This window comes from Bufo bufo, chromosome 6 (assembly GCF_905171765.1).
Source record: "Bufo bufo chromosome 6, aBufBuf1.1, whole genome shotgun sequence".
Lineage (NCBI taxonomy): Eukaryota > Metazoa > Chordata > Amphibia > Anura > Bufonidae > Bufo > Bufo bufo.
Window position 1 is genome coordinate 4147402 of NC_053394.1, and position 12358 is coordinate 4159759.

The 12358-nt window shown below is 49.0% G+C and overlaps 1 protein-coding gene across 2 annotated transcripts in view; it reads right to left on the minus strand.

Annotated features, from left to right (window-relative positions):
- The window catches only part of LOC121004007 (pancreatic lipase-related protein 2-like), a 78487-nt gene that overhangs the window by 41533 nt on the left and 24596 nt on the right, over positions 1-12358 (minus strand). For both annotated transcript variants that reach the window (XM_040436026.1, XM_040436027.1), the window contains exons 6-8: positions 3916-4024; positions 3708-3818; positions 3523-3627 (exon numbers count right to left, since the gene is read on the minus strand). In XM_040436026.1, coding sequence (XP_040291960.1) covers positions 3523-3627; positions 3708-3818; positions 3916-4024 — 325 coding nt within the window. The remainder of the gene's footprint in view (positions 1-3522; positions 3628-3707; positions 3819-3915; positions 4025-12358) is intronic.

Below are 12358 nucleotides of genomic sequence, written 5' to 3' on the forward strand. Positions count from 1 at the left end.
TTTACTGTAAGAGCAGTGAGACTATGGACTTTACTGTAAGAGCAGAGAGACTATGGACACTTTACAGTAAGAGCAGTGAGACTATGGACTCTGTACTGTAAGAGCAGTGAGACTATGGACTCTGTACTGTAAGAGCAGTGAGACTATGGACTCTTTACTGTAAGAGCAGTGAGACTATGGACTCTTTACTGTAAGAGCAGTGAGACTATGGACTCTTTACTGTAAGAGCAGTGAGACTATGGATTCTTTACTGTAAGAGCAGTGAGACTATGGACTCTTTAATGTAAGAGCAGTGAGACTATGGACTCTTTACTGTAAGAGCAGTGAGACTATGGACTCTATACTGTAAGAGCAGTGAGACTATGGACTCTTTACTGTAAGAGCAGTGAGACTATGGACTCTTTACTGTAAGAGCAGTGAGACTATGGACTCTATACTGTAAGAGCAGTGAGACTATGGACTCTATACTGTAAGAGCAGTGAGACTATGGACTCTGTACTGTAAGAGCAGTGAGACTATGGACTCTCCTGTAAGAGCAGTGAGACTATGGACTCTATACTGTAAGAGCAGTGAGACTATGGACTCTTTACTGTAAGAGCAGTGAGACTATGGACTCTTTACTGTAAGAGCAGTGAGACTATGGACTCTATACTGTAAGAGCAGTGAGACTATGGACTCTATACTGTAAGAGCAGTGAGACTATGGACTCTTTACTGTAAGAGCAGTGAGACTGTGGACTCTTTACTGTAAGAGCGGTGAGACTATGGACTCTTTACTGTAAGAGCAGTGAGACTATGGACTCTTTACTGTAAGAGCAGTGAGACTATGGACTATTTACTGTAGGAGCAGTGAGACTATGGAGTCTTTACTGTAAGAGCAGTGAGACTATGGACTCTTTACTGTAAGAGCAGTGAGACTATGGACTCTTTACTGTAAGAGCACTGAGACTATGGACTCTTTACTGTAAGAGCAGTGAGACTATGGACTCTTTACTGTAAGAGCAGTGAGACTATTGACTCTTTACTGTAAGAGCAGTGAGACTATGGGCTATTTACTGTAAGAACAGTGAGACTATGGACTCTTTACTGTAAGAGCAGTGAGACTATGGACTCTTTACTGTAAGAGCAGTGAGACTATGGACTCTTTACTGTAAGAGCAGTGAGACTATGGACTCTTTACTGTAAGAGCAGTGAGACTATTGACTCTTTACTGTAAGAGCAGTGAGACTATGGGCTCTTTACTGTAAGAACAGTGAGACTATGGGCTCTTTACTGTAGGAGCAGTGAGACTATTGACTCTTTACTGTAAGAGCAGTGAGACTATGGACTCTTTACTGTAAGAGCAGTGAGACTATGGACTCTTTACTGTAAGATCAGTGAGACTATGGACTCTTTACTGTAAGAGCAGTGAGACTATGGACTCTATACTGTAAGAGCAGTGAGACTATGGACTCTTTACTGTAAGAGCAGTGAGACTATAGACTCTACTATAAGAGCAGTGAGACTATGGACTCTTTACTGTAAGAGCAGTGAGACTATGGACTCTATACTGTAAGAGCAGTGAGACTATGGACTCTTTACTGTAAGAGCAGTGAGACTATGGACTCTTTACTGTAAGATCAGTGAGACTATGGACTCTTTACTGTAAGAGCAGTGAGGCTATGGACTCTTTACTGTAAGATCAGTGAGACTATGGACTCTTTACTGTAAGAGCAGTGAGACTATGGACTCTATACTGTAAGAGCAGTGAGACTATGGACTCTTTACTGTAAGAGCAGTGAGACTATGGACTCTTTACTGTAAGATCAGTGAGACTATGGACTCTTTACTGTAAGAGCAGTGAGGCTATGGACTCTATACTGTAAGAGCAGTGAGATTATGGACTCTTTACTGTAAGAGCAGTGAGATTATGGACTCTTTACTGTAAGAGCAGTGAGACTATGGACTCTTTACTGTAAGGGCAGTGAGACTATGGACTCTATACTGTAAGAGCAGTGAGACTATGGACTCTTTACTGTGAGAGCAGTGAGACTATGGACTCTTTACGGTAAGAGCAGTGAGACTATGGACTCTATACGGTAAGAGCAGTGAGACTATGGACTCTATACGGTAAGAGCAGTGAGACTATGGAACTCTCTGCCTGAGGAGGTGGTGATGGTGAGTGCAATAAAATAATTCAAGAGGGGCCTGGATGTATTTCTGGAGCGTAATAATATTACAGGCTATAGCTACTAGAGAGGGGTCGTTGATCCAGGGAGTTATTCTGATTGCCTGATTGGAGTCGGGAAGGAACTTTTTATTCCCCTAAAGTGGGGAAAATTGGCTTCTACCTCACAGTTTTTTTTTTGCCTTCCTCTGGATCAACTTGCAGGATAATAGCCCGAACTGGATGGACAGATGTCTTTTTTCGGCCTTATGTACTATGTTACTAAACGTGCGGGGAGGAGACTCAAGCATTGCGCTCAAGCACATGCGGTACTCGCCTGAGTACCACCATTTGCCGAGCATCGAGATGCTCGAGCTGAACTGGTGTTCGGCCGAGCATGCTCGATCAACACTAGTTACCATCTCATAAAGTGACAGTATATTGCTAGGATAAGTGATCACTGATTGTGGGCGTCCCTCGCCAAGACCCTCACTGATCCTGAGAATGAAGGGGTGGTGAGACATGCACCTATCAGGCAGTGTTAGCATATCCTGTGCATAAGGGAATACCCTTTTAATCGAAGTTGGTTCTCTCTAGGGACCTTCATGTATTAACCAGAAAAGAGACCAGATTCCGGAGGGTCTATCTCTGGAGAATCTGGTATAACCGTGCAACTACATGGACAACCCATTGATTTCAATTCAAAATGTGTAATTCTTATAAAACTCCAGAAACAATGTGAGAATTGGATAGTAAAATCTGGTTTAGCCTCCCAGGACTTGACGAGATCATGGTTGGTAGATACCATGAGAGTAGTTAGCCTAGATCAGAGAAGTAGGATTTCCCATAGATGATCATTGGATGAAGCAGAAGAGGATGGAGTGGTCAACTGGTGATAGGAATCAAGTATAAAACTTACTGAGGGAAAGGAGGACACTGCACGGGGGAGGGAGGGAAAGGGAGGGATTTAGTGGGGTTTATTGTTGGATATATTCTGTACTTTTGTACTGTGTGTTAAAAAATAAATAAAATGATCTGATTTAAAAAAAAGAAATGTGTAATCCTTCACATTCCCTGTGGTGGTGCTGTCTGCCCACAGACTGAGGTCCCAAGCTAAGGACAACCTATAATTTGTCTACGGTTGAAGGAATCAAAAGGGGTTCTCCAAAGTGGAGCACCCCTTAAAGCTGTCTCAACCACAGACATTTACTAAAAAATTATGGAGATCCATATAAACCTGGGAAGAACATATCATCCACCGCTGATAGGCAAAAATGAAAAATACATGGCCACCATTACCGGTATATAGAAAAAAGGAACCAATGAGACTTCTAGAAGAACACGCTATAAATGGCACCACACATGCACAGAACTTACCATTCATGTTATTAAGGAAGCTAAGACGGTTTGGGCAGCCTGGCATGTGTCGTCCACCATTGGGATAGAAGTCAAAGTGGCCAACTGGTTTTCTTATGCCAAGACCTACCATAATGACAATGAGAGGGCGTCAATGCCGGCTCATACGTTGAGACACAAAGATCTCACATGAGATGAATGTCTACCAAGAAACATGTCAGTGTCTGTGTGAATCACATCAACAAAGTCAGCATCCGAGGCATCCAACGAGACCTCACTGGGTGTGTCCTCAAAATGGAGCCGAGCTGGGTCAAGACCTATGAGGGAAATGTCACAGAGAAGATGTGGTAGGATGACTTGTTATATATCCATACATAGATAAAGTTTTAAAAAAGAAGTATGATTACAACGTACCAGTGATTCTCCTGATTCCAGGATGTCTCTTTCCAGCTTCTCCAGCCACGTGAGCTCCCAGACTATGGCCGATAATGTGAACTTTTGTAGGAGAATATTTCAACTCTTTCTAGAGAGGAAAAGAGATCCAGGAAATACAGTAGGTGCACCATGAGAGGGATTCTAGAGATGTGACTGAGAGGAGGTCATAGAGGAGGAGAGATCTAGAGAATAGGTGCAGCATTAGAGGAATCCTGGAGATGTGACTGAGAGGAGGTCATAAAGCAGGGGAGATCGCAAGAATAAATGCAGCATGAGAAGAATCCTGTAGATGTGACTCAGAGCAGGTCATAGAGGAGGAGAGATCCAGAGAATAGGTGCAGCATGAGAGGAGTCCTGGAGGTGTGACAGAGAGAAGGAGGTCATAGAGGAGGAGAGATCCAGAGAATAGGTGCAACATGAGAGGAGTCCTGGAGATGTGACTGAGAGGAGGAGGTCATAGAGGAGGAGAGATCCAGAGAATAGGTGCAGCATGAGAGGAGTCCTGGAGGTGTGACAGAGAGAAGGAGGTCATAGAGGAGGAGAGATCTAGAGAATAGGTGCAGCATGATAGGAATCCTTGAGATGTGACTGGGAGGAAGAGGTCATAGAGGAGGAGAGATCCAGAGAATAGGTGCAGCAAGAGAGTGTAGCTGTCAGAGGAGGAAGAGACCGCAAGGCAGGACTCAAATACAGTACAGCAGACAAGGAGGCTGAAGGATACACCAGCTTCATTAAAGAACAAAATGTAACTGCCGGAAAATCGGATTAACAGAACAGTACCACCGCACCAGAGGCGCAATGGGTTAATGACAGAAATGGTATAAACAGGTGTACAGAAATCAGCAACAATGGTAATGGAATTTTGCCTAGAAAACGGAATGAGCTAAACAGCAAACAGACAGCTGCTACCCAGGGGATGCTTTTACAGTGCGCTGACTAAATTCCCTTACTCTATAACCTATCACAGATTAGCACCGGTGCCACTCACGGTTCTGCAGATTCTCCTTGGTCCGGTACGTGACGGAAGATGCAGTCTGGCTCCAGGTCCGGTCGCTCGCTTGTCCCAGTGTGGTCTCTCTTTCTCTCTGGTTGGATTACAGCAGATGCAGGTTTTCACTTAGTTCCAGGTGGGCCAGGGGATTGTTATCGGTCCGTACGAAGATCTTAGCCCCTGCCAGATATCCCGCAAATTTCTCCGTCATAGCCCACACCAAGGCAAGGAGTTCCAGCCGGAAGGAACTGTACTTGTGGGGGTTTCGCTCTGTATCTCGCAAGGATCTACTGGCATAGGCGATTCCTCTTTCATGCCCATCTTATACCTGCCACAGGACTGCCCCGAGTCTGTGGAGGCTGCCATCAGTAGATAAGAGGAATGGTTTATCGAAGTCGGCATAAACCAAGATAGGGGCCGATGTCAGAGCTTCTTTCAGGGCCTGGAAGGCCTCCGCCTGCTTCTGTCCCCAGGGAATATTTTGGCCTTGGGCCTCCCAGCCATTCCTTTCAACAACTCATTCAGAGGGCCCCCTATCTTTGCGTAGTCTTTCATGAACCGCCGGTAGTACCCGGTTAGTCCAAGGAAGGCCTTCAACTCCCGCAGCGTTCTGGGCATTAGCCATTGTCGTATTGCAGACACTTTGTCTTGGGACGGCAGCACTCCATCTATAGCCCAAGTACTCGATCTCCCTCTTGAAGAGATGACACTTCTTTGGCTTTACCTTCAGGCCATGGGATCGCAGTCGCTCGAGTACCTGCCCTAGCCGATTCAGGTGTTCTTGAAAAGTAGCGGAGTATACAATGATATCGTCCAGGCATCTCTCCATTAGCTGCTGGAAGGTCCCCGGGGTATTAGTCAGCCCGAATGGCATCCCGTTGAATTCAAATAGTCCCATGGGGAGTATGAATGCTGTCTTTGCCTTGTCTTGCTCAGCCACTGGCCAATACTTGCCAGTACCCGCTTGCTAGGTCCAGGGTGGAGAAGTATTTGGCTTGTCCTAGAGCCGTCAGAGACTCCTCGATTCGTGGCAGAGGATATGAGTCTCGCGCGGTGCATGCATTAATCGCCGGTAATCCAAACAAAATCTAATTGTGCCATCCTTCTTCTTGACAAGCACCACTGGGGCAGCCCAAGGGCTCTGGCTACCCCGCACCACTCCTGAATCTATCATCTGCTTCAACAGCGTTTTCACTTCCTGATATAACTTGGGCGGAATCTGCCGATATCTCTCCCGAATTGGTGCAGTGTCCCCCATCGGTATCTCATGTGTGATAGCATCTGTGCAGCCAACGTCATCGGCGTGACTGAAAAATGCAGCCTGATTCTCCCACAGCATGGTTTCAACTGCTCGCCGTTGGTCTGAACTGAGAGCCTTCACATCTATTTCCATCTGGTCCAGGATGGTTCTCCCATTCTATTCTGGGGTCAGCGCCTCTTCTACGCTGGCAGTAACTGCCAGAGTCCAAAAAGCATCACCTACCGGAGCTAGAGTCACTTCTCTCCGACTCAGTACTTCTCCGCAATGTAGGTACACACAAGCTAGTTCCACTCCTGGTGTCATTGAAACTTCTAGATGTGCCATATTCACAGCTCTTATGGATACTCGTCCATTCTGGACCACTCCGAGTGTCCGGGACACCAGGACATCCTGATCCAACTCTCCTAGGGCTGTCGGTTCGATGAACACCTCCATACCTTTAAGATTGCGGAAGGTTCCCACGGGTAACGTAAACACGGTCTCCCGTCCAGGGGGGATGGTGAGGGTAGCCTTTCCTGGCTCTCGGATTGTTCCCACAGACTGGTCTGCTGGGACACTTTTCTGTGTCCCACAGAATCTGATCAGCCATTGAAACGCTTTCTGAGTAGGTTTGGGAGGAGTGGCTTGCTTCCAATAGCCCGGCCCACGTTTGGTGAACATGATCTGATCCAATTCTCGCAGAATATTCCCATTATCACCGGCACGTCTTCTTTGAATGTCTCTGGGACCAACAGGAAACCCTTTCGTCCCACTTCTTGCCCACATAGCCGTACATTAATCCATACGACCTCTGTGACAGGGATCTGTTGTTGATTGGCTGCTGTGACCCGGACCAGCGTCTCTCGCTCTGGCTTGGCCAGCGCTTGGAAGTAACAATAGAAGAGTGACTTAGACATAGTAGTTACTTGTGACCCGGCATCCACTAAGAAGTCGACAGGAATGCCTTCAAATTAAGCTTGAATGGTATGACACCCTGCGACCAGGTGTTCGGAGCCATACTGGGTATCTTGGCTCTCCACCTCCCGCGCAGTATGCCCCACTACCTGGGGCAGGAGGTTTAACGGCGGTTCTGGGTGTCCAGCCACATCACTCCGACACTCTCTGGTGCAATGTCCGTAATTTCCACACCGTCAACACGGTGTCCCTTGACGGCCTTCTCCTTGTCTGCGTATGGGGGGTGATTTACGGGCCTCCTTGGAGGATATTGAGGAGCTTGGTGTGAAGGTAAATTAGGGTGAGGATATTCTGGTATAGGAACCCATGGGGGCGCCTGATAATTTGTTGTCGGGCCGGGTAGGCAGCTTCAGGGGTATAGCACGACTCCATCCGTTTTTCCAGGTGCGTCAACTTTTCGTGCATAGCACTCAGAGAGCTCTGTAAGTCTTGTACTACTCTGACTAGGACCTCTTCGCTCTTTGAAACACCGAGGGAGGTGACGGTCTGGGTCCGTATCACTCCGGACACATAACTTTCTTCTTTGCTCCATGCCACTGCCTAATATTTGTCAAAAGATTAGTGTAGGGTCCACCCTAACTCATTCCTGCAGGGCCCATTTCAGGGGAGGGCTGTAGAGTGCCAGAATAAATTGTTCCCGCAGTATCCGATCTACAGTTCCCATGGTGGTTACTCCGTCCGCCTCTTTTTTCTGCACCTCGGCCAACACTTCCTGTAGACACCTTCGTCTTCCCGCTGAATCCGGTAAAAGAACTTCACCCTGAGGTGCCCTGCACTGGCCATTTCGCCGTATATTCCTTCCAAGAATCGCACTCTCTCTCAACATATTGCGCGTGACTTCCGGTTGTAGTAGAACATTTTGTCGGGCCTCACCCTCTAGAGGGGCCAAAGCGATTTCTACTTGTAGTTCTGGGCTGACATTGTAAATCCTAGCAGCGCTCTGTAACCTTGTCACCCAGTCCGACAGTGACATGTTCTGGCCATCAAATTTGGGTAGCAAGTTAAACAACGTGCCCATAGGGAGGGCCCTTGCAGGGGTTCCACCATTGTTCGAGGTACTCACATTAAGATCATGCACATTGCCTTCAGCCGCCTCCATATCTGTGACTGTACCCTTCTCGCAGCGCAACTTGTAGCGGTCAGAGGAAGAAGAGCTCGCAAGGCAGGATTCAAATACAGCACAGCAGACAAGGAGGCTGAAGGATACACCGGCTTTTATTAAAGAGCAAAATAAAACTGCCGGAAAATCGGATTAACAGTACAGTACCACCGCACCAGAGGCGCAATGGGTCAATGACAGGAATGGTATAAACAGGTGTACATAAATCAGGTGTAATGGAAATCTGCATAGAAAACGGAATGAGCTAAACAGCAAACAGACAGCTTATAGGCTACTCTCACTAATAATTTCCTATCTAGCCCTGCTTCTTAGGGGACGCTTCTACAGCGCGCTGACTAAATTCCCTTACTCTATAACCTATCGCAGATTAGCACCGGTGCCACTCACAGTTCTGCAGATTTTTGTTGGTCCGGTACGTGACGGAAGGTGCAGTCTGGCTCCAGGTCCGGTCACTCGCTTGTCCCAGCGTGGTCTCTCTTTCTCTCTGGTTGGATTACAGCAGATGCAGGTTTTCACCTAGTTTCAGCTCTGACAGGAAGAATCCGGCTTGTCACTGGTCTCTGAATGTCTGTGTGGAGTATCTTGCTTCCAATAGCCCAGCCCCTGTTTGGTGAACATGATCTGATCCAATTCTCGCAGAATATTCATGCCCATTATCACAGGCACATCTTCTTTAAATGTCTCTGGGACCAACAGGATACCCTTCCGTCCCACTTCTTGCCTACATAGCCGTACATTAATCCACACGACCTCTGTGACGGGGATCTGTTGTTGATTTGCTGCTGTGACCCGGACCAGCGTCTCTCGCTCTGGCCTAGCAAGCGCTTGGAAGTAACAATAGAAGAGTGACTCAGACATAGTCGTTACTTGTGACCCGGTATCCACTAAGCAGTCAACAGGAATGCCTTCAAATTAAAGGGAATCTGTCACCTATTTTGACCCTATTAAACCGTTAAAATAGCAATGTGCAATAAAGAACCTTCTTACCTACATGTGTCTTCTTTCTTTTATTCAACTTTTCATTCTTATAAAAAAGCGATTTTTCTGATATGTAAATGAGGTTCCAAGGTGCCCAGAGGGGCGTTATTACTCTGCTCTGGTGCCCAATAACGCCCCCCTGCAGTGCCCAGCCCGCCTTTCTTCCAAGCCCAGCACGCCTCCTCATAAATAAATGTCCTCCCACATACTGGCCGAACGGCGCCGCCCCTTCCTCACCATGTCATTTAATTTGTTCATTGCACCATCGTGCTTCCTACTCTCTTAGCCTACGCCGCCGCCCCCTCCCGATTACGTCATTTAATTTATTCACTTCATCGGGCGTTCCTTCCTCCTCTCTTGGCCTACGGCGCCGCCCCCTCCCATTACGTCACATGTATTCATAGCATCGGCCCTCCCTTCCTCCTCTCATGTCTCAGAGGCAACAGCGCTCTGATTATGTCACTGGGGTCGGCGCATGCCCAGTGACAATATTGAGGCTGTTGCCCTCTGGAACAGGAGAATCGTGCAGGCGCAGGCACTCACCGATACTGCGCCTGTGCGGGATTTCTCATGACAGGAGAGGAGGAAGGGAGGGCCGGTGCTATGAATACATGTGACGTAATGGGAGGGGGCGGCGCCGTAGGCCAAGAGAGTAGGAAGGACAGGGCCGCTGATAGAAATCATGGGGCCCCGTACAGCATACATGACGGGGCCCCCTTCAGCTCCACCCCCTGATCCCTCCTTCAGCCACACCCCTGGCCCCGCCCTTGGCCCCTCCCCAGACGCCGCCTTGAAACAACATGCAGATTTGTCTACAAGTGATATTTATGGCGCTGGGGGGTCGTCTGTGAATGGCACTGTTATGGAGGGGATCTGTGAATGGCACTGTTATGGAGGGGATCTGTGAATGGCACTTTTATGGAGGGGATCTGTGGATGGCACTGTTATGGAGGGGATCTGTGGATGGCACTGTTATGGAGGGGATCTGTGGATGGCACTGTTATGGAGGGGATCTGTGGATGGCACTGTTATGGAGGGGATCTGTGGATTCAGATTGAGGAGGGGGGGGCAGTTTGTCACTTGCCTAAGGCCAGGGTAAGGGGGGCCTCCCACCCAGGCTGTGCACATTAATCCTGGCTGATCGATCGCTTCTGGCCTGCTGCTGTGCTGCCTGCAGTCACATCTGAGTGATGAGAGTACTGATTAGTTTTTTCCTAAAGGAGCGGGTATTGACTGGTCTGGTCTGGGGCTGCTGGGCTTAGTTATCACTGACTATGTCACCGCCACCGGCGCTTCCACCAGGCGGGTTAGGGCCCCCGGACCGGACTCACTCACTCAGGGACACTCACAGTTCACAGACACACACTTTAACTGGTCTGGACCGGACCACCAGGACCCTGGTCCAGTCGGATGGTCCAGCTAGCCACGCTCACCTCAGCACAGCAGACAGTCTGGCAGGCAACCGCACTCGCAGGCTCAGGATAGGAGGAGCCGAGGAGGGGAGCTCTCAGCCAGGAGAGGAGGTGGAGTCAGTCAGTACCGGCGGCTGCACACAGCTTCCTCTTTCGTCTTCTGACCTCAACTGAAGCCACTCCCCCTCCCTCCTCCTACTTAGCCTGCCCTGCCCTGCACAGTGCGCGTCATGCAGGGCCTCGCCTCCGCTCCGCCTCCGCCCCATGTGAATCTGATTTCACCAGCTTGGGGCCGCGTTCTCCTGGCTGAGGGGGCCCCGTGGGCCCCCCTGACTTAGGGGCCCGGTCGCAATTGCGACCGCTGCGACCCCTATAGCTACGCCACTGCCGGGCCCCCCTGCCAGCCGGGCCCGGTACAACTGGGCCAGCTGTACTGGCCTATCAGCGGCCCTGAGGAAGGAACGCCCGATGAAGTAAATAAATTAAATGACGTGGTGAGGAGGGGGCGGTGCCGTTCGGCCAGTATGTGGGAGGACATGTATTTATGAGGAGGCGGGCTGGGCACTGCAGGGGGGCGTTACTGGGCACCAGAGCAGAGTAACAACACCCCTCTGGGCACCTTGGAACCACATTTACATATCAGAAAAATCGCTTTTTTATAAGAATGAAAAGTTGAATAAAAGAAAGAAGACACAAGTAGGTAAGAAGGTTCTTTATTGCACATTGCTATTTTAACGGTTTAATAGGGTCAAAATAGGCGACAGATTCCCTTTAAGCTCGAATGGTGGGACACCCTGCGACCAGGTGTTCGGAGCCATACTGGGTATCTTGGCTCTCCACCTCCCGCGCAGTATGCCCCACTACTGCGGGGGCAGGAGGTTTAACGGCAGTTCTGGGTGTCCAGCCACATCACTCCGACACTCTCTGATGCAATGTCCGTAATTTCCACACCGTCAACACGGTGTCCCTTGACGGCCTTCTCCTTGTCTGCGTATGGGGGGTGATTTACGGGCCTCCTTGGAGGATATTGAGGAGCTTGGTGTGAAGGTAAATTAGGGTGAGGATATTCTGGTATAGGAACCCATGGGGGCGCCTGATAAGTTTGTTGTCGGGCCGGGTAGGCAGCTTCAGGGGTATAGCACGACTCCATCCGTTTTTCCAGGTGCGTCAACTTTTCGTGCATAGGACTCAGAGAGCTCTGTAAGTCTTGTACTACTCTGACTAGGACCTCTTCGCTCTTTGAAACACCGAGGGAGGTGACGGTCTGGGTCCGTATCACTCCGGACACATAACTTTCTTCTTTGCTCCGTGCCACTGCCTAATATTTGTCAAAAGATTAGTGTAGGGTCCACCCTAACTCATTCCTGCAGGGCCCATTTCAGGGGAGGGCTGTAGAGTGCCAGAATAAATTGTTCCCGCAGTATCCGATCTACAGTTCCCATGGTGGTTACTCCGTCCGCCTCTTTTTTCTGCACCTCGGCCAACACTTCCTGTAGACACCTTCGTCTTCCCGCTGAATCCGGTAAAAGAACTTCACCCTGAGGTGCCCTGCACTGGCCATTTCGCCGTATATTCCTTCCAAGAATCGCACTCTCTCTCAACATATTGCGCGTGACTTCCGGTTGTAGTAGAACATTTTGTCGGGCCTCACCCTCTAGAGGGGCCAAAGCGATTTCTACTTGTAGTTCTGGGCTGAAATTGTAAAT